Source organism: Herpailurus yagouaroundi, unplaced genomic scaffold (assembly GCF_014898765.1).
Source record: "Herpailurus yagouaroundi ecotype Mexico unplaced genomic scaffold, PumYag 180, whole genome shotgun sequence".
NCBI classification, from domain to species: Eukaryota; Metazoa; Chordata; class Mammalia; order Carnivora; family Felidae; genus Herpailurus; species Herpailurus yagouaroundi.
Genome location: NW_024412411.1, coordinates 4,652,458 through 4,678,853, shown reverse-complemented (window position 1 = coordinate 4,678,853; position 26,396 = coordinate 4,652,458). Strand labels below are relative to the sequence as shown.

Genomic DNA, 26,396 nt, shown 5'->3' with positions numbered 1-26,396 from the left:
CTGCCACTTTGCTGAATGGGAAGACTCCCAGATGCTGGATTTTCAAATCTCCTGTTTCTCAGACTCCGATTCTGTGATTCAGTGAAATCCCCTGGCTTGCTGGGAGGTTAGAGCAGGAAAGAGGAAACAGTCATCCTCTCCATGGTAGATGTATTGGTTTCCTGTAGCCGTGTGACAAACCATCACCAACCTGGTGGGAATTAAACACGGAATTAAAACACAAGTTATCGGGGCGCCTGGGTGGCGCAGTCGGTTAAGCGTCCGACTTCAGCCAGGTCACGATCTCGCGGTCCGTGAGTTCGAGCCCCGCGTCGGGCTCTGGGCTGATGGCTCAGAGCCTGGAGCCTGTTTCCGATTCTGTGTCTCCCTCTCTCTCTGCCCCTCGCCCGTTCATGCTCTGTCTCTCTCTGTCCCAAAAATAAATAAACGTTGGAAAAAAAAAATTTTTTTTTTTTAAATAAAATAAAACACAAGTTATCGTCTTACAGTTTGGGAGGTTAGAGATCAAAAATGGGTCTCACTGGGCTGACATCAAGGTGTCAGCAGGGCTGCATTCTTTTGGGGGCTCTAGGCCTTGCCTTTTCCAGCTTCTGCAGACCACTCACGTTCCCGGGCTCAAAGCCTGCCCCCCCCCCGTCTTCAAAGCCACCAGGAGCCGGCCAGTCTTTCTCACAGCCCGACACTCTGACACTGGCTCTCTTGCTTCCTGCTTCCCCTGCCAAGGTCCCTTGTGACCATATCGGACACACCTGGATAATCCCCGATACTCTCCCCATCTCAAGATCCTTAACTTAACCATATTTGTAAAGTCCCTTTTGCCACGTAAGGTAGCACAGTCACAGGTTTTAGGGATTAGGATGTGGACATCTTTGGAGGGGGATGGGTATTATTCTACCTATTATAGTCTAGGTGAAACCCTTTAGGTAAAGAAAGACCCTGAAATCCTTGGCTTTACTGGAGGGGCCTCTGGCCCCATGTGGGACATCCTTGTCATGGTCTGATGGGGGAGACATGATCTGTCCTCTGGAGCCCCGAGTCTGATGGAAGAGACATGGCCTGTTGCTAGGGACCCCCGATCTGCTGAATGTGCGTGGGGGTGATGGGTGGGTGACATGGGGAGGTCAGTGGTGAATGTGACAGGAGACCTATTCTCATCTGTTCCCTTAACAGATCCCTCCGAACCTCCCATGCTCTGTGACATTGCAGCCGGGGCCTGAAGACACAGGGAAGGTGGGTCACCTCTCTCGGAGCATTTCTCTGGGTGTAGGACGTTTGTATCCCCAGGGCCCTGGCTTTCTCTCTGCTAGGTGCTGGAACCCTCTGTGTGGAAGCCTCCTCGTGTCTAGGCCACTTCAATACCACCTCAGATAAGCAGCCCCTTCATACAGGGTGGCTGATACTGTGTCATCCTCACCCCCACATTCAGTTACGTGCAGTCTGTCCTGGGCTTGTTGGCTGTAGCAGACCCAAAATATTCTCTGGACTACCACCCGGCCTCACAACCTCACATGGGGGAGGTGCCTTCGTTGTGGCTTCACAAGTGGGGGAACTGGGGCTCAGAGAGAAGTGACACCTCCAGTGTCACAGGCCCCAGATCTCTGAGCCCCAGTTTCCTCATCTGCAAAATGGAGACAATAGGATGCACCTCCTCATGGGGTTGGGAGGGTGGAGTGAGACACTGAAGCGCTGTAGGGTCTGCACACAGTACGTGCTCCCCAAACAGGGGGGCTGAGGCACCCGCTGTTATTTCCGGGTGGCTGCCTTGGTGAGGACAGCCGCCCAGACCAGGCAGGTGTCTGGAGAGTGGAGCCCAGCGAGGGCAGTTTGGGATGTCCAGTGTCGGGGGAGCTGGAAGAGCTCTGTGGGAAGGTCAGATGGGGGAGGCCGCCGCAGATGGAGGCGGCACTGCACTGGGGCTGAGCACAGGGCCCCTGAGTCAGGCTGAGGGGTGGCCGGGCTGTGGGAGTCTGGTGTTCCCACCCAGCGTCCTTGTTTGTAAAATGAGAGGGTGGGATGGCTGTGCTGTCGGGACCCTGCCCGCTCCAAGGCCCTGTGGTCAGCAGCCCCTTCCCCTCAGGCCTGTGGTGTGGACTATGAAGTCAAAGCCTTCTGTGCTGAGAACCTGGAGGAGAAGATCCACAAGCGGTGAGAAGGGCACAGCTTCCCTCCGGGGTGTGGGCTGCCTGCTGGCAGAGGGAGGGAGACAGGAGCAGCAAAGTCTGAAGAAGAGATAAGTAACAATACCTGGAAGTGTGAGAGGAGGGGCCACACATTCCAGCCTCAGGAACTCTGAGAAGGGCACTCTGGAAGGCCGGCAAGTCATGGAGGGTTTCCTGGGGGAGGTGGCTCAGTAGCCCTGGCTCAGGCCTCATCATTTTTTCCTTTACACCACTGTACCTGCCTCCTCCATCTTCCTCCCTGCCTCTAGTCTTGCCCCGCCAGGCTGCATGGCTTTTTATTTTGTTTTGGAAAGAAACACAAGATTCAGATTGTTTTTAACAGTGGACGAGATTTTTCCCAGCCACCCTGGAACCCCCCCCCCCCACCGCCTCTCACCCCCACTTCCCAGTTCTCCTCCTGGGAGGCCATCAGCAGGTGGTGGTTGGGGTGGGTGGGGGGATGGGGGGATGTGGGGTCAGTGGAGGCTTCTAAGCAAGGGAGGGAAGTGGAGTAAGTGAAGCCCCCCCCCCCCCCCGGGGAAAGTGAGGGGGGTGGTCAGCCCACGTGTCAGAGAAGGTAGTGCTCTCCCAGCCAGGCACAGCCCTGGGCAGACAGTCTAGGCTGGCAGGCGGAAACTTCTGAGCCGGACTGCCCAGCCCTGCTGTCATGCCTGCTCCTCCTCCAGGCAGGCCCTGCCCAGCCTCCTGGTGAGGCTGGTCTCAGCCCCCAACTCTGATGTGCTCTGCCTCCCCAGGCACAATTCCTCCCGGAGGCTGGCTGAGGGAGGGGCTGCAGTTTCCTAGGGCATGGGCTGAGTTTGCCATCTGGTGGCCGAAGGGTGTATTGCAGGCATCTCTATCTTCAGCCTGGGAAACTCCTGAGTTTGGGGAGATGGGACCCTTCTCCCTGGCTTCTGTCTTCCTTTTCTTCTTAAGACCCGAGACCAGGGGAAATAAAGGGGGTTGTGGGTTTTTGAAGGGGCCTCACTAGACCAAGGAAGAGGAACAACACTGAAGGCCACCACCCTCACCCCACCACCAATGGGACATTTTATGTCCATACTACTAACTGCTATTACTAATGATATAGCAACTGTCATTTATCAAGGGCCAATTAAGGGCCAGACACTATTCAGAGTGATGAACGTGTATGAACTAATTTAATCCTCACAGAAACCCTGTGAGGTAGGTGTGGCTACTATTACCGTTTTCCAGATGAGGAAGCTGAGACCCAGAGGTTAATTTTCTCAAGGTCATACAGCTAATAAAGGGAGAGCTAAGACCTCAACCCTGGCTATCCAGTTCCAGGGAGTGGAGGTGAGAAACGGGGGTGCTGCTGGCATACCCAGCACGCCACAGACGCTACCTCACCGGGTCCCATCCCTTCCCAACTCTTGAGCCCTCCCTCGGTTCCTCCCTGAGTGCCTGTCACCTTCATTGAGCACCATCTCTTCTCTGGGCCTCCATCTTCCCACTGAGTCTCTGTCCTCTTCACTGGCCAGCATCCCCCTGACTGAATCCATACCCCCCCACTAAAGCCCATCACCTCTCTGAGCCCCCATTTCTTCATGGAGCCCCTCTGTGTATTTTGATTTAATAGATATTTGGCGGGCGTTTGTTAGATGGCAGGCACTGTCGTAGGTGGTGAGAACACAGCAGTGAACAATTTAGATACAAAATGTTGTCCTTAAGGAGCTTATGCTATTAGGTGACATAGGGGATGCAGGAAGTGAAAACATAGTCCCTTTCTTGCCATCCTGCTGGCTACCAAGACACAGACCCACATGAAGCGCTTCCATGGGGTAGTTCACTATGATGGTGCGGGAGTTCAGACCAGGAGATCAAGTGAGCTGATCCAGGAAGGCTTCCTGGAAGAAGAGGTATTTAGCTGGACCTTGAAGAAGGAAGCAAATGAGGGCAGAAGTGGGAAGAGGGTGTTGCAGGCAGGGGCTCAGTGCAAGTGAAGATGCAGAGAAAAGACTAGATAGACCATCAAGGGTGATAGTGAGGGAGTGGGGGTGGCTGCGGACACAGTGGGGGAGGATGGAGTGGGGCCAGGTGGCGACTCTGAACACAGGTGGCCTGTGTTAACCTCTGCGGTTTGGACGGATTCTAAGGCCATGGGGAGCCGTGGCAGTCTCTTGAGCAGGAAAGGGCGGATCCCAAGGGAAGGGGACGGAGGCAGGTGACTCTGGCTGTCTTTCGCTCTGCCCATCTCCATTAGGAATTCCGTGCGCCTGGTTATCAGGAAGGTTCAGTATGCCCCGGAGAGGCCTGGCCCCCAGCCCACAGCTGAGACCACCAGGCAGTTCCTCATGTCGGACAAGCCCCTGCATCTAGAGGCCTCCCTGGATAAGGAGGTAGGAGGTTTAGGCTTGGCAGGGGGTGGGGGCTGCTCTACTGGGGCTGGGACCTCAGATCCCAGGTCTTTCATGGCCTCTTGGGCTCCTCGGGTAGGAGCTTCCGCCCCCAGTCCTACGGCCACAGGGTTCAGGGAATCTGAGACCTCCCTTGGGGGATTTGGGGAAGCCTCTGGGGGTCCAAAGGAGCGGCAGAGTGGGGCGTGAGCCTGAAGGGTGCGATTGACTTTAGAAGTCAGGGTACCCCCCAAAGGGACCTGGGTTCTGGCCATCTCCCCTCACCCCTTCCCCCTTTTGAGGTGTGGACACTGCCCTTTCATCTCTGGGACAGCCAAAGGCAGGTGCTGGGGGCATGATTTGAGATGAGGTCCTTCAGTGAGCTCTTAGAGCTGGTTCCCTCAGTGAGCAGGTCAGCTCCTCCCCACCTTTCTCCTGCTTCTTTTAGACCCTCCTGTGTCTAAAATGCCTGGCACCCATTGTGAGCAGGGACTTGATACATCACTTAGTCCAACCCCTCCATTGAGTAGAGGGGGAAGCCGAGGCTTAGACAGACCGGTCCAAGGTCACGCTGCGCTCATCCTTCATTACCATTGTTTTATTGCTCTCATTATTTCTGGTGACCACGTCAGGACTGGAGCCCAGGACTATCAGCTTCTAATTCAATCATCTTTCAAAAATCCCACAAAGGAACTGAACATGCCCAGTGACTTAGCATCAGTGGGAAGTGGCTGATGAACTTGAGGCCAATGTCAGAGTGGCCAAAGTCTGGGGAACCCCAGGAAATGCGTGTGGGGCCTCTTCTCTCTCTCTCTCCCTAGAGCTTTAATACTCTCTGGTCCAACCCTTCTCCCTTCTTACCCCTCCCAGATCTATTACCATGGAGAACCCATCAGCGTTAATGTTCACGTCACCAACAACACCAACAAGACAGTGAAGAAGATCAAGATCTCGGGTACCCTGGCCACAGGGCCAGCCCAGGGGGGCAGGCAAGAGAGAATCCACCCAAGGGTTGGGGGTAGCTGAAGCTTCTCCCCTTGTTAACTTCTGGCCTGCAGAGAAGCCCAGGGCCTGCTCTAAGCCAAAGGGTAAGGCTTTTGAGGCTAGTAACACAGGCTGCTCATTGGCCAGGTAATGAGTTTACTGTTTAAGCCACCTACTCTTAGGTTCCCTAGGTTCTGGGCAAAGCTGTCCTTGAGGGAGATGTTTGGTAATGGAAGGGAATGGGTGAGTTTGGGCTACCTCTTAGGTAGAAGATGGGGGTGGTCTCTTGCAGAATCCCCCAGTGCATTCTGGCCATTCCTGGGGCTGAACATCCTCAACTCAAGGGAGCCTGGCTTGCCTGGGAGCTGCACCCCTGGCTCACACCAGCTTGTTTCCCTCTTCTTCCCCAGTGCGCCAGTATGCGGACATCTGCCTTTTCAACACAGCCCAGTACAAGTGCCCTGTGGCCATGGAAGAGGCTGAGTAAGTGAGCACAAGCCCAGCCTTGGATGTGTGGGACTGGGTGGGAACTGAGAAGTCCTGGCTCCGGTTACAGGTGCAGATGGCTCTTTTCCACCTGGTAGAGGGCTGGACCTCAGATTTTCTTGCCACTCACAGCAGCCTTTTAGAAAACATCCACTTGATTTAGCTACAGGAAAATGCATGTGACAGTCAAGGGAAAGACCTACTTAAACAAGAATGACCAAATTAAAGCTAGTGAATCTAAGGGGACTAGGGTCATGACTACACTGTACCAGAAACCTAGATTGAAGGAGATACTTTGCTCTGAGCTTCCTGGCAGCCACAGGAAAGAGGGGAAGGCACTAGGTACACAGCATTTTTTGTCTGATAAAGGAATAATCCAGTTCATTGGGTAAAAGGGAGGGTATGTGGGAGGGTAGAGAATAATTATATTTTAAAAATTTAGGTTTAATTTAACAGAAGACCATGGGGGAGGGGAAGGGGAAAAAAAGATACAGAGAAGGAGGGAGGCAAACCATAAGAGACTCTTAAATACTGAGGACAAACTGAGGGTTGATGGGGGGTGGGGGAGAGGGGAAAGGTGATGGGCATTGAGGAGGGCACCTGTCGGAATGAGCACTGGGTGTTTTATGGAAACCAATTTGACAATCAATTATATTTAATTTAAAAAAATTTAGGTTTGAGGACAGCATGGAATCTTGTCCCAAACCTGTTAGCAGCTAAGTCAAGAGGAGAGATCTCAAGTGAAACATCTTTTCTTACCTAAAGGAAGTAGATGCTCCCAGTAGAAGACACATCTGTTTAGTTTTTTTTTTTTTTTTTTTTTTTTTTTCCCTAACCCTGCCTCCTTTTGGGAGGCAAGTGCATTTCATGTAATTTTTCATGCGTGTGTGTCTGTGTGTGTGTGTTTACATGTAATAGCAATCAGTACTTTTGAAAGTTAAAAACGTGTTTTAAATGTTACTATGTGATCTTGGAGATGTTCTGGCTGGGCTGGGGGTGATGGCTGGGGATTGGCTCTTGGGGGGGTGGGCGGTATTTCCACACCCGCCTCCCTTCTTCCCAGTGACACAGTGGCACCCAGTTCGACATTCTGCAAGGTCTACACACTGACCCCCTTCCTGGCCAACAACCGAGAGAAGCGGGGCCTCGCCTTGGACGGGAAGCTCAAGCATGAAGACACGAACCTGGCCTCCAGCACCCTGTGAGGACCCACCCTCCCTACTCCCTGCCCCCAGTGGGTCCACACCCACCTATTCCCACCAGTGCCAGTACATGGTGTGGTTACCTTCTCCCCAGGCATTGTCCCTGGCCCATCCTCAGGAGCTTGAACTACAGGGAAGCTGTCCCCTTACTCCCATCCCTATCCAGGGGTGACCAGAGAGCAAGCTGGGCCCCTAGACCCAGCTCTCTTAGTCAGTGCTGGGATCTGCTGGCTTGCCTAGGGGAGGGCAACCTGGAGAGACTTCCTGCAGGAGGCAGCAGCTCCTGACCTAGGGTCTACAGTCATATGGGGTGTGTCCCTGAGGCAGGGTAAGGCTGGATTCATCCAGCAGGAGAGGATGAATCAGAAGAGGGGTGGGGAGTCTGGGAAGATGTGGACAGTGAGCTGGGCAAGACCAGATGGAAGTGTGGCCCTCAAAGGCAGGGATCCCAGGGCCATATGATCACTCTTGCCTCATGGTCATCACTGACTCTGAGGCTACCTGCTTTAGTGGAGACCTGGGGTGTGGAGAACTCATCTTGCCCTATCTGCTGAGGTCCGGCCCTTCAGTGGGGCTTTGGCCTGCCTCTGCAGCAGCCCTGCCCGTGACTCCCAGTACAGACCCTGTGCTCCAGTCACACAGTTGCTCACATGCACGTGCTAGCCACTCACCTCCAAGCTTTTGCCCTCTTCCCCTTCTTCCACCCTGGCTCAAATCCTAACTGACTTCAAGACTTCCAGACTTGAGGGACCACCTCCTTCAGGGTCTTCCCCGCTACCTCCGCCCCACTGCCTTGCCAACCTCCCTTTTTCTCTCTGAATTCCCTGCCCGGCGAGCCCTTTGTGCCCCACGGGTTGCTGAACAGTGAGAGAAGCAGACTCCGTCCATCTAAGGGTAGAAAGAACCTACCGCGCTGCTGGGAGTGAGGCCCAGGGAGGAAAGGGGCTTGCCAGGTGTGCACAGGGAGTGAATTTCACAACCAGATGTGGGACCCAGGGCTCTAGGTTCCTACCCGCTCAGGGCAAAGCTTACCTTTCTCATATACAGAGCTCTGTTTGCACACGGTGGCTGAGTGATCCAGGAGAGGGATGGATGGCTGCTGCCCCCACTGCAACCTACCCTACCTTGTCTCATCTACCCAGCCATCCTCCATGAACCTGCTTCCCTATGTCACCTTGCAGGTTGAGGGAAGGCGCCAACCGGGAGATCCTGGGCATCATTGTTTCCTACAAGGTGAAAGTGAAGCTGGTGGTATCTCGGGGCGGGTAAGTGTTCTAGCCCAGCCCAAGACTCTAAGCGCAGAGGGGGGCATCCCTGACCACCCACACCCCATGCCCCATTCTGCCTGTTTGTCGGACCTTTTAGCTGCAGCCACCAAGAGGGTAAACCGAGCTGGAGGACTTCCTGTTTTTTCTCTTCCCCCTTCATGTTCCTTTTCCTCCTCTTCTGCCCCCTTTCCCTCTCCTACTTCAGAGACTTTCAATCCCTTGCCTGCCCTCTCCATGTTTCTCTCTTCCTCCTCCCCCTCCTCCTCTTCCCTATCCCTGTCTGGGCACATGGGGTTGTTGTGTGGGGGAAGATTCCTCAGAGTCTGTGCTGTGGGATCTCCAGAGGGTTCTGTCCCCTCATCACAAGTTGGGGCACAGCACCCACCCCTGCTCATGCGCATGCTGATCTGTTGAGGACATGGCTAAAGGGGCTCAGAATCCCAGAGCTGGATTAGGGATGTTCTGACTCCCATTTGACAGATGGGGAAACAGGCCCAAACCATTCTCCACACATTTCCTGAAATCTCCTCCCCTAATCTCAGGTTGTAGGCTGGGTGCTGGGGTCACTGCAGTAGACCAGACATATTCCCTGCCCCGGAGCACAGTCTAGTGGAGGCTCAGACACAACTTCTCCCCACTGAATGGGCCTGCATGTTGTTAGAAACCTAGAATTAGGATTTCTAATTTGTCACAGGGATTTTTTTTCTTGTTCATAAATATCTATGAAAAGATTTGAATGCTAATAGCATTAGACATCGAATCCCCTTTATTACTAGAATGTGCCCACATATTACAGGACATCTCAGAACTGCAAATCCCAAGTCCTGTGCCCTGTGGCTCTTGCAGGATCCACAGTCTGCCTCAAGCTCTTCCTTGAGGAATCCTCGGTGAATCCCAGATTGATTTCTTCTGCCATCAGAGAGGCCTCCCCAGGGCGGGCAGCACAGGGGTCAGTTTTTTTGTCTCCTTTGCAGAAGAGGATCCTCGGGCTTAGTGAGGCCTCCTGTGAGGAGATTTGGCTGAGCTGGGCCTGGATTTCAGTCCCGCAGGCAAGGCTAATGCCGTTTCTGTGTATCTCTGACTGAGGTTACAGCCATGCAGTGGTGGGTGGGAGTGCCTCTCAGGGTCTTCCCTACCCCTGTGGGCAGCAAGGTGATGAATGAACGTACTTTCTGTTTTCTTCCTCTCTGAACTCTCTCCTGACCACTTCTCCCGCCTCCTCTGACCCACCCAGCCTGTTGGGAGATCTTGCATCCAGGTAAAGTCCCTCCCTTCAACCTGATCGACCCACCTTCCTGGAGGGCCCAGAGATCCAGAAGTGCAGGGCACTGGGTTGGAAGGAATCTTAGCAGTCACTTTCGATTGCCAGACTCAGTCATGTGCTGGGACTAGAACCCTCCCCAAAGGGACGAGGGAGATGCAGTTTCTCCTTTAAAAACCTTGCCCTGTTCTTCCATTCCACCCAAGAGATAAGAACCTCTGCAGACAGCAAGGTCAGCTTCGTTGATCTGGGGAATAGCCCCGTAAAAGTCTGGCATTTTGGAGAAGTGCGGGTTTCGTGGCTTCCAGACTTGTACACTAATGGGAATTAACTGCTGGCCATGCGCTGCTAACGAGAGGTCCTGGGGAGATCTGCTCTCCTTGTAGCCAGCTGGATCCGTGCGCATTCCCCAAACTGCACATGCTCCACATGCGGTGTTCTTGCCTCCTCCTGTCACAAGGTGGCAGTGTTGTTCATCCCAAGAAATCATCTATTTGGAGAAGTAAAATTAATTCAATTCAGTTCAGTACAATTCAGCAAAGATTTTCTGAACCCAGGTTTGTGCTCAGCTTTGTGCTACATGCTGAGATCCCACGGAGGAATCAGACACATCCCCTGCCCTTGATCACTCAAGGCCTGCTGGAGTTAATGTCTAGATTCTTCCACCCACATCCTGTATGGCTTTAATGAAGGTTGGCAAACTCATTCTTCCATTCTGATAGTTCACTCTTCCAAGTGAATCTGGAAAAGCAATCCCCTTTGCATTGAAAAAAAAAAGAAAGAAAAGAAAGAAAAGAAAAGAAAAGAAAAGCCAGACTATTGTAATAGCCTATGAATTGCCCATGTTCCCATTGAGGGGAAGTAATGACTCCGGCAGGTACCAGTGTCACAGTTCAGTCAAACCTTCTGCCTGTATCATCTCCTAGAAGTTCTAGGGGTTCTCAAAGGTAAGCATTGCTCTCCCCATTTTCCAGATGAGCTCAGTGAGACTTGAAGATGTAAAAGTGTCCCTCCCAGACGGTGCTGGGGCTGGGAACAGACCTTTCTGATTGCACAGCCAGTGTCCCTGCGCCCACTCTGTTCCACTCTCCCTTCCTCCCCACCAGCTGGGCTCTGGGCAGCAAGGTCAGTGAGATGAGGCTGTGCCTGACGGTGCTCACTGTTGGCAGGGCCTCCAAGGTGACAGCATCCCAAGCTGAGAGGAGAAGCTTTTATGGCTCCTTCTGTAGGAGTGGAGAGCAGAGGATGGATAGGAATCACCACCTCAATTCTGAGCAGTTATCACTCATTGGGCAAGGATGTCAATTATGGAGTCAGAATCTTGTCACTTCCCATTAATAGCTGTGTGGCCTTGTGTAGTATTATTTTTCCTCCTTGTGCCTCGGTTTCCTAGTCTGTATATATGCTATACTAATGGGGTTGTTGTGGAGATTAAAGGAGCTACTCTAGAATAGTCCTTAGCACAGAGTTAGCACCATGTGTCTGCTCTTGTTACTATTCTGTTCATCAGGGCCAAGGGGAGGGAGGTCCTGGTCAGAAGCACTGGGTGTTGGTGGCACCTCCCCCTGTTCTTCCCCACCACCCCGTCCCTCCGCCCCTACAGGGCTTCAAGGCTCTATGCACAGTGTAGATAGCCCTGGGGCCTGGGCCAATACAACTTGAATTCGATTAATTGACCTCAGCAGTGCATCATCCAGACGTGGGGGGCTAAGACCACAGGAGCACTTTTATAAGAGTCTCATGGAGATGTTGGGAGGTGGGACTGAGTCGGCAGGAGGGGTTGTGTTAGGGAAGGCTGGGCTGGCTGTGGTGATGTGAGGCCTGCATAGTCCCAGGACACCTCTGGGACCACCCAGGGACCAATGTGCACAATGCTCTGGGCAGTCCTTTCCCCACCCCTGTGCCTCCTCCCAGCTCATGAGAATCCAAGGATCCTTCTCAGGAAAAGGGGAGGTTTCCTTTTTTTTTTTTTTTTTTTTTTTTTGGAGCCAGCAGAAAAGGGTTTCTAATTCACCTCCTAGAGAGAGTAAAGCTCAGAGAGTGGCAGAACCGGGGCCTGAGCAGATTTCCTGCCTTAGCTGAGACCTACCTCCTCTGACCATAAAATAGGGCATTGATAGGGCATTGAGTCTTACAGCCCGAGACTGGGCTCAAGGCTCACTGGGTCTGGGTCTCTGTTTCAGTGATGTGGCCGTGGAACTGCCCTTCACCCTAATGCACCCCAAGCCCAAAGAGGAACCCCCACATCGTGAAGGTGAGCAGGATCTGTGGGTCCCTGGAGTGGGAATTTGCAGGTTGCTGACCCCATTCTCCACCAGTGCTGTGTTTCCCCATCATCCCATCTCACTCTGGGTTAGCCTTCAGGCCTGGGTTACCTTTTTCCACAGCTCCCCAGGATCTGTTGCGAGGCCCACACTCCTCTATTTGCATCTGACTCCCCCAAGAGACAAAGAGGTCTGACTCCTTTGTCCATGGAGAGGCAGGCTGGGAGTGGAAGGGTCAATGACCAGATTGGTCATATTTCCTTAAATCAAAGGCTGTTTGAGTTGAAAGAGACAACTCTATAGTATGTACCACAAAGAAAGAAAAATGTTCTCACAATTAAAGTATCAAATGCCATCGGTTGTAAAACATACCCCAAGTTCAGAGATGTGAAATTGTGAGGAAAAAAAAAAAAAGGGTTGTCGTAACACTTCGTGAAAGCCCTGTACTTAAGAAAAGAATCTAAGTCATGTAGGAGACATGCCAAAGGAGTAGGGTCCAGAGGTTTTTCTGTTCTTCTAGAACTACAAGGGGCCTCCCGGGCCTCCTTGGACCCTCCTGGACCTTCCTTCCTGCCTTTAGGATGATTTGGGGGTGTTTTTGAGATCAAGGAGCAACGCTTCTTCCCCACTTCCCTTCTTCCGTAGCCCTCCCCTTTGCCCTGGAGTGGGGAGCTGTACCCACCTGCCCCTGTGCCCGCTCACCACTAACCCACGGGCGCCCGCCCACCCTGTGTTTAGTTCCAGAGAACGAGGCGCCAGTAGATACCAATCTCATAGAACTTGACACAAAGTAAGCCAAACCCTGCCTGCAGACGTCCGGGGGGCGGGCCTTGGGTGGTGGGCGGGGCGATGGGATCATTTGCATATATGCTTATTAACCTCTGAGGAACAGCTGATCTAACCCCGTCTGCTGAGAGCCGCCTCTGCTCGCCTCTTCAGCAACCCGCTTGCCTGCATGTGACTTGAAGGACCCTCCGTGCCTGTTCCTCTTCCTCCTGCCTTGGTGGGGTCTGTCTTCCTCCCTCGTCCTTGCACGTCCGTCCGTCAATCCGTTCGTCCGTCCACAGCGCCTGCTCGGCTCTCACAGGGCTGGTTCGGTTCGCGGCCCTGGGCTGGGGCTCTCCTGCCCTGCCAGCGCCCAGCCGGTGGAATCAGGCTGCGGGGTGGGGAAGGTTCTGGGGCTCTTGTTGCTTCTGCCTCCTGAGGACTGATGCGGATTTCCCTGCGGTCAAAGGCCATCGCCTCACCGGACAGTGGCCCGAGGGGGAGGACCTAGGCCGACCTGATGAACCACCTCCAGAGCCAAGCAGCTTTCTCTCTCCAGCTCCAAATTCACCCTTTCCTTGTCCCCCAGGGGATATTTGGGATGTGGTGTCTCAAGCCACCCCATGAGGACACCTCATGCGGCTGGCTGAGTTCTGTGGGGCGGGGGACTTGGGTGGGCCTAAGTGTACATGTTATGTGATAGAACAGAACTCACTGTTCTTAAAAGCGGTCCTCAGTCCAGAAACCCCATTCAGGCACCTGCTTTCCCCACCCACCCTTCCCTCTGCCCCACTATTTAGATTGACTACCCCCAGACCCCATCCTATCCAAGATCCCTCAGGATAGAGTGTGAGCTGACAGCTCCCTGGAGAAAGGGCTCTTGTGGTTTTTTTCTTCCACTAAGCCAAGCCCACACCATCCTGTGCAGATACAGGAATGCTTCCTGAGGGTAGTTCTTTGGGTGGGTGGTGGGGTTTCTTGGGCCTGTTCTGAGGGATTCAGCATAGGCTATGAAACTACTGGGCCTGGCATCTCACAGTGGGAATAAGTTCTTCCTCTGGCCCCAGCCCGGCCACACTGCACCTCCATCCCCATTTGATATCCACCTCGCACCCCCAAATCCTTAAGAACTGGGTCACTTCCCAGCCCTCAGGCAGGAAAGTCAAACCCATGCCTCCCTTTGGTATTTCCACGACTAGCCGGAGTCCAGATACGACCAGCCCCACTGTCACTGGAGGGCATCTAGATGTGCCAGCCTGGCAGGCCTTTCTGCCCAAGGTCAACCCTAGGGGCCAGCCTCCGAGTCCCATCTGACCCTCTGGATAAGCCTACCCTCCCTGCCATGCAAACACGTCCCGTTTTCCTTGTCTTTTCCACCAGCGATGATGACATCGTGTTTGAGGACTTTGCCCGCCAGAGACTGAAAGGCATGAAGGACGACAAGGAGGAAGAGGAGGATGGTACTGGTTCTCCACAGCTCAACGACAGATAGACTGGGGCCAGCCCTCCCTCCGGGCAGCTCCGGGTCTGCTCTCCTGCACTAAGATGCTTATTCGTCTTCTTCCTGTTCTCGTTCCCCCTTCCCCTTTGTTCTTCTAGTTTCTACCAGGGGGCCCAGTGTTCTTCCAGGTCACGGTGGTGAGCCTCTGGCCTCAGGATTGGCCCCACACCACCATGCCAACAAGGGTCACATGGGCCACCTTCACCCCTCTCACCCCTGTCGCGGGGCACCCCTCCAGCCCCCCTCTTTTCCTGCTGACCCCCCCAGAAAGGCCATCCTGGCTCTGGCCTTGGAATTTGACTTGGGATGGGAGCAGAACAGGGAGTGTGGGGCATAGGGCTTGGAGGGGTGAGGTTGAGGGCTCAAGACGTGTGAGAGGGTGCCCACGGTCCTAGGTGGCTAACACAGTTCTGGCAGCTAAAAGATGACTATGCTGAGGGCCACCCTCTTCTGGCTGGGAGGGGCACACCTGTGGCTAGATTCTTACTGCCTTCAGGCGGTTGAGACCCACGAAACACCTCTCTGCATCCACCCCTCCATCCCCACCCTACATGCCTCTGTGTCTGACAGTGACCCTCTGTGTCTGTGGTGACCGTTTGCAGACCCCAGGAGTAGAGAAAAGCCACCAGACTGGCTTTCTCACCAGCAGTTACTCACTCTAAGGCAAGCTGTGTGAACTAGCCCGTCTATTTCAGTACTGTCAGGATGTAACATCCTAGCCACCTTGTATCTTATGTGTGTGTCCTGTCTGTACACATGCACAGAGAAATAAGGGAGGGGTCTTCAGAAAGCACCAACCAGAGGTAGAGTGAGCCCAAGCTCCTGGGGAGGTTTCCCGAAGGGTGGCTCTGAGAGATGGGGTCGGAGCAAGAAGATGAGAATCTGCTCTGTTCCCTCCTTTGCGGACGTAAGAGCAATCGGTGATCCCTCAGGAAGTAAGGCTGGCGGTCCAGATAGGGCTGGGGACACCGGTATCCTCCAGCTTTCCCTTGCGGTTCATCTGGGCTGAGCTGGGCTGGCCCTGCAGGCTGGGAGAGAGCGCTCGAGGCCACTATATCCACAGTCAAAGGGGCTTCTTCGCAGAAGGTGGCATGGCCCATCAAGATGCCCTCACCTGAAAGGAAGGGGACTGCCAGGTAGCAAAGAACCCTTCATTTCCTTAGGGAGCTGATGACCCTCCGCCAGTTCCCAGTGTCATGGATACTCACTACTCATTGGCTGGTGTTTTGTGCGATTGAGACCTGGGGTATTTTTAAGCAATAGAGTGGGCAGATGATGAGGTAGAAAGTGTTAAAAGGTATTCGTTCTTGTCTGACCTTTAAGGCCCACTTACTGTGTGACCTTGGGCAAGTTCCTTTCCTTCTCTGGGCCTGAGTTCTTCACCTGGGGTTTGACCAGATAATCACAAAGGGACCTCCCAGCTCTGGCCTCTAAGAATCTGTAAACCTTAGAGCTTCTGGTATGGTAGGTGGAACCAGAGCCAGACCACTGACTCTCGTTTGTCTGTCGCCAGAGGTGATTCACTGGTAGTGGGGCCCTGGAGAGCTTCTAGCCACCCCCTCCCCAGGCCTGAGAAGGGCCCTTCTTGGGCCTCTGGAGGGTCATCTGATGTCAAGCTGTGGCCATAGCTAGCATGAGCTGCTTGGCCCTAGGGCCTGAGTATTACAGAAGGCCAAGCTCGGATTTGCTTATGACAGGGCTTCTGGTGCCTCACAGCTCCCTGTGGATGGCAGACCCCCTGAGGTTTACCTTATACCCAAGCAAATATATTGCTTAGCAGGGCAAGGGGATCTCTCCTCCTTCCCTGCTCCCTTTTATCTCTGTCCCAAGCTTGCCTGAAAAAGGAGACAACAAACTTTTATTATGCAAGTTGGGTCTCAAACTGTCCAGCCCCTCCTGGGGTGGGCTGCGTAACCATTATCCATGGTGAGATTACCCAGTTCACAGGCCTGGCACTGCACCTCAGCCCTTCCGCTTCTGAATCTCATGAGGATCTGAGGCTAGGGACTCCCTGCCCCAGGTCAGGACCAAGTCAGCTTGGGGCAGCTCTACTCTCCTGGCCATCCCTGGGGTCCTAGCTGTGGATGCCCCAGGCATCCAGCCTCTACCAGACCTTGCTGGCAGTCCGCACCTCAGTGGACAGCTGAAGGGTTGACGAAGGGCTGGAACAGCATGGGCCAAGCATATGCTCTCCAGTGTCTTCCTCTGGAACCTTTGAGGCTGGTACGAGACCCTTTAGGTTTTGAGGTGATCGATCACTCCCCTACAAACCACTTCCTCTATCCCTCACCTACGCACACGAAAGATTTGTCAGCCTGGTTACTTGAGCTTCTTCACCTCAATATCACACTCACCCTTTGGGCTTTATCCCGGTATTTTAATGGAAATTTCTCCAGCTGTGGGAAGTATCATAGCCCCATCTAGACTTTTACTCTTTGGGCCCAGGGCTGCAGAAGGGCAGTGGTCAAGTTCATTTGAATTTGGCTTCACCGCTCTTGGCTGATGACTTCTGCTCAGTGCTGGGCACTCGACACACAGAGATAGGTCAGTCCCAGCCGCTGTCCTCAGAAAGCTCATGGTCAGGTGAAAGTTATAGTGGGAATAGGTAATAGGAGCCAGTGCTTTCAGGGCTCCTTGGCTGCTGCTAGTTCGTATGGTGCCTTGCTGTGAATTAGAAGCAGTGCCCCTTCCAGGTAGATTCAGCCCATGTTAGTTAGAATGCAAAACTTTGTGAATGGCGCATAGACTGGAGTTCAACCCCACCTGCCCAGCCCAGGTGCCATGCTCAGGCCAGAGTGTTTCTCCCAGGCCTCCTCCTGGGATCATCTTTCAAAGCTTCCACTCCAGACCCCACTCCACCTGCAGCCCCCAACCACGACCGAGTCCTTCTATGCAGGGCCCCTCTCCATCTGGAGTTTAGCCTGTCTGGAATCAGGTGAGACCTTGGAGTGAAATTGGGGGTGTAGGAGCCCCACTGGGCCCCAGGCACCAGCCCACGGTATTGGCTCTTTCTGTACACACATTTGGGCTCTATGCTGACCACACAGCTCCACACTGGTACCTTCCAGTGGGTCTTGTGGATGGCATATACATAGCAATCTGGGCAGGAGGAAAGAGCATGGCCCCAGGTGAAAAATCTACAGGCAGAGGGCCAGTGGGGCGTCCTCAGCACTACAACTGTAAGAAGAGTTCAGTCCCCATGAAGATAAGGACTGAGTTATTTGGCTGGACTCCATGGGCCACCTCAGCCTCAAGGCGCAGACAGGTGAGAGTGGCCCCACCAGGGGCTGGTTCAGCTGGGTGTATTGCTAATAAGCTGGTTCCCACATGGTGCCATGAAAAGCATGCTGGCCTGGAAGTCCACAGTGCCTCCTGCCCAACTGTCACCAACCAGCTGAGTAGCCTTGAGCAGGTCACTTGACCTCTTGGGCCCCGTGTCCCTAACTGTAAAATAAGATCGTAATCCCTTCCCCACCTGACTTAAGGAATTGGGAGACCCAGAGGAGATGCAAGTCAGCTCTGGAAGTTGCAAATGGCTGCACAGGCTGTGGCACTGCCACTGCAGGGGAGCAACCCAGAGTCACGTGGGAAGGTCACTGTGGGCAGAGTCCTCCTCCCAGCAGTCTTCATCTCTTGCCCCCTTCTCACTTAGGCAGATGTCAGCCAGAATGAGTGCAGTCAGTTTGGCTTTGGTGCCTCAGCTGAAAGAAAAATCCAGACGCTATTCAGGAATGCCTCGCCCACAGATAGTGGTCCCAGAGATCCTGACAGAAGGGATATCAGCCATGGATATCAGTGATTGAGCTGGGGGGGGGGCATCTGGACCGTCCCAGGCCTGGTGCCACCCCCACCTCCTATCTTTCAGATCCCACAGAGGCCAAGAAGCCTTGGCTCTGATCCCAGGTTAGGGAGAGCCCCTAACCCCCAGGCCCAGGGAGGGCTGAACCACTATTCCATCTAAGAACCCCAAGGGTGAGGTGGAATAGAAGTTGCCCTTCAAAGTAGAAGGCCCTCTCCAGCATCAGACACAGCTGCCAATGCTCAGTGACAGGAGGGATTTGGGCCCAGGGAAAACCCGGGCCTCTTTCCCTGAGAGCTGAGCCCTGATGACCTGTACCCAGTGGCTCCAGTATCCCACAAAGGCAGCTTCTCTCCTGCCAGTGACTGGGGACCAGACATCCTCCACCCATCCCAGAGGAAGGCATTGGCCCCAATCTTGAACTGTTATTGGGTCTCGTGGGCAAAGGCCTATATCTGTTCTGATGTTTTTAAAGTCAGCAGGGACCAAAACAGATCCCCCTGACCCTCATGCATATGCCTGCACTGAGCTTGGCATTTTGCCATTCTTGTCCAGGCAGGTCCATCGCTTCTGTCCTCCCTCCAGGACTGAAATGGCCTACCTGTGGGGCAGGATCCCCACCTCTCCCACTCCCCTGCAGTGTCCCTGCACAGTGGCTTCAAAGGCCCATTGAAGGGGGAACATCCCCCCTCCCCCTGCCCGCAGGACTCTCTCCCAGCTCCTCACTCTGAAAGAGAAATCAAAGCACAGGTCCCCAGGACCCACGATCTATAGACACTCTGACACAGTGGTTTTCAAACCAGGTGCTGTGGAACCCCTGGGTTTCACAGAGCTTTGTCAGGGGCTGCTAAGGTGGGAAGATGGGGGGTGGAGGCAAAGGCTAGATCTCCAGCTCTCCCCCCATCTCCGCTTCCACCAGGACAACTCTGCTTTTATCTGTCTTGCCTATTGAGGTTTCACCTTCAAACTTGTGAAGGAAAACTTCTTCAAACCACCATTCTAAGGTTTGATCTTCAACCAGCAAGCATAGGTTCTATTCTTGCTCTTCATGTTGGAATGGCTCTAGCATTCCAATGCAAAGTGTCTTTGTATTGGAACTTGGGTCGCAGACCCAGGCCCAAGCATTTCCTCACACACACACACACACACACACACACACACACGTGTGTGTGTGTGTGTGTGTACACATTTGATGGTTTTGTTGCTCACCCACCCTGAAGCTCTGGCCTGAGTTTAATTTGGGCAGGGGCCTGGTGCTCAGTGAGGGTGAGTCTTACCTTGATATCAGCCCGTGCAGTGTGAGGGACTGCGGAACAAGGACTTAGGCCCAGCCCCCACCCCATGACTCGTGTCAGAACCCCAACTCCCTGCCCCAGGCCACATGGTGGGAGAAGGAGAAACTAGACTCAGGTTCCTCTTTACATACAGCCAGATGGATGGATGTCCAGATTTTTTACAAAACAAATGCTGAGGGAGGGCTTCATGGCAGAAGTCCCTCCTGTGAGAGCATGCCCCTCCAGAGACTTTTAAAGCAGCAAGTTTCCCTTGAGCAATTCTAGTAGGATTCCACTCCCACATCTGTGGACAAGCAAGTGTGTGGGCAACAGAAAGGTGACTGAAGAGATGCTGGTCTCCCACCCACAGTCTCCCATATTCTGTCTCTGCCAGCCTGCCTCTCTGCTTGGGCCCACGACCAGGGCTAAGGGGTGGGTACACTGGTGAGACCTGGACCAGCCCTTGACACAGAATCCTGTCTGGGCCCACTGCTGAGGGAATTCTATGGGGAAAATGTGAAGGTCAGGGTATAGCCAACCATGTGGCATGGGAGAAAGTGTTCTATGTTCAGTCTAAGCATGCCCTTGGAACCCCACTGACCTCAGTCTCCCCATGTGTAAGATGGGGCTAGTGCCAGGCTCCGCCTTCCTCACAGGGATTACTGCAAGGAAGGGTCATAGGTGGGCATGATAGGTAGTGTCATATGAGAGGGGATCTGCACAAACTTGGGGTGTGGTCATGGCTTACACTGCAGATCAGCAGACTTCTTGGGGGAATGATTAGGGGATGTACCATCTTCCTGGGGCATCTCTGCTTGGTGTTAAGGTCTAGCCACAGACACTATGGGAGACGTGTCTCTTCCTACCCAATGGGAGCCAGCATTGAGCCTGGCACAGTGACTGTGTGGATCCTGGATGCAGGGAGTGACAGGTAGCTGGGACAGGTCTCCAGGTCTGTGGCTCTTCTGTTAAGTGATTATTTTGTTACACCCTCATTCCTGGGCCACCTGCCAGGTTTATCTGTTGTACCTGTGGCATTCCTTATAACGTCAGATAAGTTATTACAGTTTATTCAACTCTAACAGGACAAATGAACAAAAGAACCATAAATAAGAGACCATTAAAGGTCTTTTGTGACAGATCCTGGATGTGCTTTCATTTCTGTCTCATTAGCTCCTAGTAAGACACAGACCAGTAAATTCTCTCCCTGCTGCCCTGGAATGGTGGACAGGACCTGTGACTGGGTCAGGTGTTTTCTTCTGTTTTCTGTGGCCTGAACTCCAACCTGGTTCCTGCACCCTTTTTGGAAACTGCCAAAGAGCTTTCTCCTTCCCACTCTGCCATTTACCAGTATTATGGTCTTGGGGAAGTTGCCAAACTTCTTTTCCCTCTCAGACATCACTAGATCCCATGACCCCTGGTCTGCTCCTCAGGTAAAGTTATCCCATATTCTTTTTGGCAACACCAACCACTTCAGCTGGAATCCTACCCCAACCCCAGACCTGGTTCTTATTCAGTTCTCATCTCCTGCTCTACTGGGTCTCCCTGAAGTCACTTCACTTTCCATGACTTACCCATTGTCTGTTCCAAAAGAACACATGGGAAGAGTGGGGATATATGTGAGGAAGATTCAAAGTTCTACATGATAATGTGCTGTATTAACACAAAAGAAAAACGCTGATGAATGTAAGATGACTTTCCCAGAAAACTGATTATGTATGAAAAATATTTTTTTTTACATTCTCCAAAATAATGTGCAACCTAGATCAAAGTATTGCCCTCCTGGTTAACCAGAAGGTGGTCTGTTTCCTCTGATGCTCCCTTTAGGCCAGAGAAGGGTAGTGGGAAGACACTGACATTTGAATTAAGAGACCTGAGCTAGGGCTTTCATTCTGCCCTCACTCGTGGTCTATATCAGTCTGAGTCCAGAGAAATACCCCATGCCTGTATTTCAGGAGCAGGGATTTTATTGATGAAACTGGTTATAATATTGCAATATATTAAAAGGGCAAGTGAAATTGGAGGTAACCCAGAGATTACGTGCAACTGGAAACCACTACCACCTGGAGGGTGGAAGGACAGGGAGAGGAGTTACAGAGCTAAGGAACTAGGGACATTGAGGGAGAGGGTATCTGAGGAATTCAGACCACCATAGAAACACATCTGTCATTACTCAAAGCAGAGAGAGGAGAAATACTCTGGTTTCTCCTTTCTTTCTGCCCTCCAACATCATGCCCATGCCTACTATTGGCAGAATCTAATCAAAAGCTAATTTTCAAGGAATCTTAGGATATGTGGTTTGCAATGGTTGATGCCCTGCAATACAGAGCAGGGGAGGATCATGGGATTAGATTTGAGACCAAATAGCAAATCAGCTCTTCCTCGAATCTTCTCATCCAAAAAATAAAAATAATCATACTGGCCCGGATACCACAATTTGAGGAGTGCCCTGACCTCTAAAGAGGACTGTAGATGGGGGGTGGGGGGTGGGGGTGGGGGTGGGGAGAGCGAGTATTTGTTTTTGCCTCTTAGCTTTGAGCTTTTCTCCTGCTGTCACTGTCTTCATGGTGCTTTGGGACTTCATTTCTTTTAGCTTTTTTAAACTCTAGCAAATCAAGATAAAATGGGTAGGAGTTTCAAATTATAGCCAAGAGAGTAAGTCCACTACAGCCTATCACTTCAACTGATTACATAAAAATTCCTGACAGAAGTACTAAACACACTATCTAATGACTCCGAAAATTAAACAAAAGCAGGCAGATAGTACATAGGAGTCAAAATTTGGAAAAGTAAGCTGCATGGGGTGCATTTCCTTTTTTCCTCTCTTGTGGATTTGTGCTGAGGTTAGAACCACCACCAACAGAAGAGAACTTGGGGTCTGAACCTAAATCAGTTGATTGCCTCTTGAAACAACAATAGCAAAATCAACATTCTATGAAGGATTATAATGGGACCCCAGAGTCTAAACAATATAACATTTACAGTGTCCTTTTCAGATATAGTAACTTGAAATTATGCAATATACAAAGAGCCAGAAAACCTTAACCAAATATCAAGAGAAAATACAATCAACATATGCCAACTTTAAGAAGACTTAGATGTTGGAATTATAAGAAAAGATTTTGTGGTTGATTATAACTTGAAATGAATGGGAAGATAGTTCTCAGAAAAGATATAGGGGTGCTTGGGTGGTTCAGTTGGTTAAGTGTCCAACTCTTGATTTTGGCTCAGGTCCTTATCTCACAGTTTGTGAGATCAAGCCCTGCATTGGGCTCTGCATTGATAGCATGGAACCTGCCTGGGATTCTCTCTGCTCCCACCTTCTCTCTTAAAATAATAATTAAAAAAAAAAAACCTTTAAAATAAAAAGGGATATAGAAACTTGAAAATGAGCTAAATAGAAATTTTAGAACCAAAAACTTCAATATCTGAAATAAAAAAAATAACTGGATAAGCTTAATAGCAGAATGGAGTTGACAAAGGAAAAAGTCAATGAACTTGAAAATAGATTAATAGAAATTATTCAATCTGAAAAAGAGGGACAACTGAGAAAAATTGACAGGGCTTCAAGGACCTATGACATAATATAGGCTCTGAGATTCATGTCATTGAACTCCCAGAAGAGAGGAGAAAAAGTCTGGTGCAGAAAAAAAAAATCTTTGAATGAAAGGTGTAAACTTACAGATTCAAGAAGCTGAGCAAACCTCAAACAGGTTAAACTCAAAGAAAACCATACATAGACACACATAACCAAACTGCTGAAAACCAAAGATAAACTCTAAATTCCTAAAAGCAGCTAGAGAAAATGATGCATTCTTCTATCTTATTCTTTACGAAGAATGATGATTTGATGGAGCTTTCTCAATAGAAAGCATGGAAGCCAGAAGAGAGTGAAACAGCATCTTTAAGTGCTAACATGAAATAATTGTCAAACTAGAATTCTGTATCTAGTGAATATATCCTTCAAGAATGATGCAAAATAGGGGTGCCTGGGTGGCTCAGTCAGTTGAGCATCCCACTTTGGCTCAGATCATGATCTCACAGTCTGTGAGTTCGAGCCCTGCATTGGGTCCTGTGCTGACAGCTCAGAGCTTGGAGCCTGCGTTGGATTCTGTGTCTCCCTCTCTCTCTGCCCCTCCCCTGCTCATGCTCTGTCTCTCTCTCTCTCTCTCTCTGTCAAAAATAAATCAACATTAAAAAAAATTTTTTTTAAAGAATGATGCAAAATAAAGAGATACTCACATGAAGGGAAACTAATAATTTGTCAGCAGACCTGCTCTTATAAAAACTAAAAAGTTCTTTTGGTTGAAAGGAAATTATGCCAGAGATAAACCCACATCTTCAGGAATTAAGAGCAACAGAAATGGTGATTATTTGTGTAAATTATAAAAGGCTACATTGGTCCCCTTAAGTTCTTTAAAATATGTATTATTGATGAAAGGAAAACCGATAAATTGTCTAGTAGGGTTGTCACAGTACATAGATAAAATACTATACTATACTATACTATACTATACTATATTATATAGACTCTAATGTAAAGTTCAGTAGGGAAAGATAAAGAGACCTATCTGTAGAGCTTCTGTATTATATTGAAGTGATATAATATTAACCCTAAGTATATGAGAAAGATTATTATGTATATTGTGATTTGTAGAGCAACAATTAAAATGGACCCAAAAATATAGATAAAATAGCATACTAAAAAATAAGCACATATTCCAAAAAAAGGCAGGAAAGTTGGAACAAAAGAATGAAAAACAGAGGGGACAAACAAAAAAGTAAAAGTGGTAGACCTAAATCAAACCATATCAGTAACTATATTAAATGTAAGTGGTCTAAATATAACAATTAAAAGATAGAGATTGTGAGAGTTGATTTAAAAAAAAGTCCCACTATATGCTGTCTACAAGAAACCCACTTGAAATACAGAGACAAAGATAAGTTCAAAGTAAAAAGATGGACAAGATAACCATGCAAACAATAATAAAAAGAAAGCTGAAGTGGTTATATTAATAGAAGACAAGGTAGACTTCAGAATAAGGAATGTTATCAAGGATAAAGAGGGACATAATATAAAAATAAAAATGCCAACTTACCAAGAAGACATAACAATCCCAATTGTATATACATTTAGTAATTGTGTTTTTGAAATACATGAAGCAAAATCTGACAGAACTGAAAGGAGAAATATACAAATCCACAACACTATATCTAAGGATGTAGAAAACCTGAACAACACTATCAATAACTTAACTGATATTAATCAAATATTTCACCTTTATTAATATTTGATATTTGATATTAATCAAATATTTCAAAACAATAAAATGAGCATTATTTTCAAGTACACATGTAACATTCACCAAGAAAGACCATTTTCTGGGTCTAAAAAACCTTGGCAAATTTAAAAGAATTTAAATTAAAAAAGATGTTTCAGATTATAACAGAGTTAAACTAGAAATTAATATAGAAAAGCATCTGGAAAATTTACAAATACTTAGAAATTAAGCAACTCTTGTAAATGGATCAAAGAGAAAACCACACAGAAAATTAGAAAATCTGTGAATTAAATGAAAATGAAAACAAAAATAAGTAATTTTATGGGATGCTGCTAAATTACTTCCACAGATGCACAAATGGCATTTGACAAAATTCAATATCCATTCCTTTTTTAAAATTTTAAAATGTTTGTATTTATTTTAGAAAGAGGGAGTGGGAGAGGGGCAGAGAGAGAGAGGGAGACACAGAATCTGGAGCAGGCTACAGGCTCTGAGCTGTCAGCACAGAGCTTGACGCAGGGCTTGAACTCACAAGCCCTGAGATCATGACCTGAGCTGAAGTCGGACATTCAACCGACTGAGTCACCCAGGCCCCCCTTCAATATCCATTCCTGATTAACAACAACAACAACAACTGTCTTAACTAGATAAAGGGCATCTACAACAAACCTACAGCTAACACCATACCTAATGGTGAAATGGTGTGGTAGTGGTGAATGATTTTCTTCTAAGATTGGGAAAAAGGCAAGGATGACTGTTCCCATCACTCCTATTTAACGTCCTACTGAAGGTCCTAGCCAGTAAAATGAGGCAAGAAAAAGATATAAAAGGCCCACTGACGGTAAAGAAATAAATAAAATGGTCTCTATTCATAAACAGCATGATTATTTACATAGAAAATCCCAAGAAATCTACCAAAGAAAGTGCTAGAACCAATCAGTGAATCTATATAAGTTGCAGGATACATGATCAATATACAAAAATCAATTGTACTTCTGGATAGTAACATCAATTGGAAATTGAAATTAAAAAGAAAATGCCAGGGGCGCCTGGGTGGCTTAGTCAATTAAGTGTCTGACTCTCGATTTCAGCTCAGGTCTTGATCACAGCTCAGAACCTGCTTGGGATTCTCTCTCTCTGCCTCTCCCCTGCTCATGCTCTCTCTCAAAATAAATAAAAAGCTTAAAAAAATGCCAAATAAAAAGATAGCACCATTTAACAACAGCACCAAAATGGAAATACTTCAGTATTAAAATATGAGCATCAAAATATGAGCATAATCTTGATGCACATCTCTAAAGCACAAAATATTGGTGAAAGAAATCAAAGAAGACCTAAACAAATTAAGACATTTACCACGTTCATGGACTGGAAGATTCAATACTGTTAAGATACCAATTCTCTCCAAACTGACTACAGATTCAATGAAATCCAAGTCAAGATCCCTGCAGGCTTGTTTTTTGCAGATATAGACAAGGTGATTCTAAAGTGTATATGGAGAATTAAAAGAACTAGAACAGCCAAGCAATTTTTAAAAGGAAAAACAAAGTTGGAATTATCTACTACCTGATCTAAGGACTTACCATGAAGCTATGGTAATAAAGACAGTGTGGTAGTGGTGAAAGAATAAACATCTACATTGATGGGACAGAATCCAGAATCAAGAAATAGACCTGCATATATACTGTCAATTGATTTTCCAAAAAAGTTCAAAGGCAACCCAGTTGTTGTCCTTTCAATAAACGGTGCTGGTGAGGATGTGGGGGAACTGGAACACTCATACACTGCTGTTGG

General features: G+C 49.8%; 1 protein-coding gene across 8 annotated transcripts in view; it reads left to right on the top strand.

Moving 5' to 3' along the window:
- Window positions 1–20,461, top strand: part of ARRB1 (arrestin beta 1) — a 76,224-nt gene extending 55,763 nt beyond the window's left edge. For 6 of the 8 annotated variants that reach the window (XM_040489374.1, XM_040489370.1, XM_040489376.1 and 3 more), the window contains 11 exons: window positions 1,171–1,230; window positions 2,078–2,145; window positions 4,384–4,519; window positions 5,387–5,471; window positions 5,911–5,983; window positions 7,050–7,187; window positions 8,370–8,453; window positions 9,691–9,714; window positions 11,901–11,971; window positions 12,720–12,771; window positions 14,127–20,461. In XM_040489374.1, the coding sequence (XP_040345308.1) occupies window positions 1,171–1,230; window positions 2,078–2,145; window positions 4,384–4,519; window positions 5,387–5,471; window positions 5,911–5,983; window positions 7,050–7,187; window positions 8,370–8,453; window positions 9,691–9,714; window positions 11,901–11,971; window positions 12,720–12,771; window positions 14,127–14,238 (903 nt within the window). In that variant the 3' untranslated portion in view covers window positions 14,239–20,461. Of the gene's footprint in view, window positions 1–1,170; window positions 1,231–2,077; window positions 2,146–4,383; window positions 4,520–5,386; window positions 5,472–5,910; window positions 5,984–7,049; window positions 7,188–8,369; window positions 8,454–9,690; window positions 9,715–11,900; window positions 11,972–12,719; window positions 12,772–12,920; window positions 12,990–14,126 lie in introns of all 8 variants that reach the window. The other 2 variants (XM_040489372.1, XM_040489371.1) reach the window with 2 other exon arrangements.
- Window positions 20,462–26,396: the final 5,935 nt, after the last annotated feature.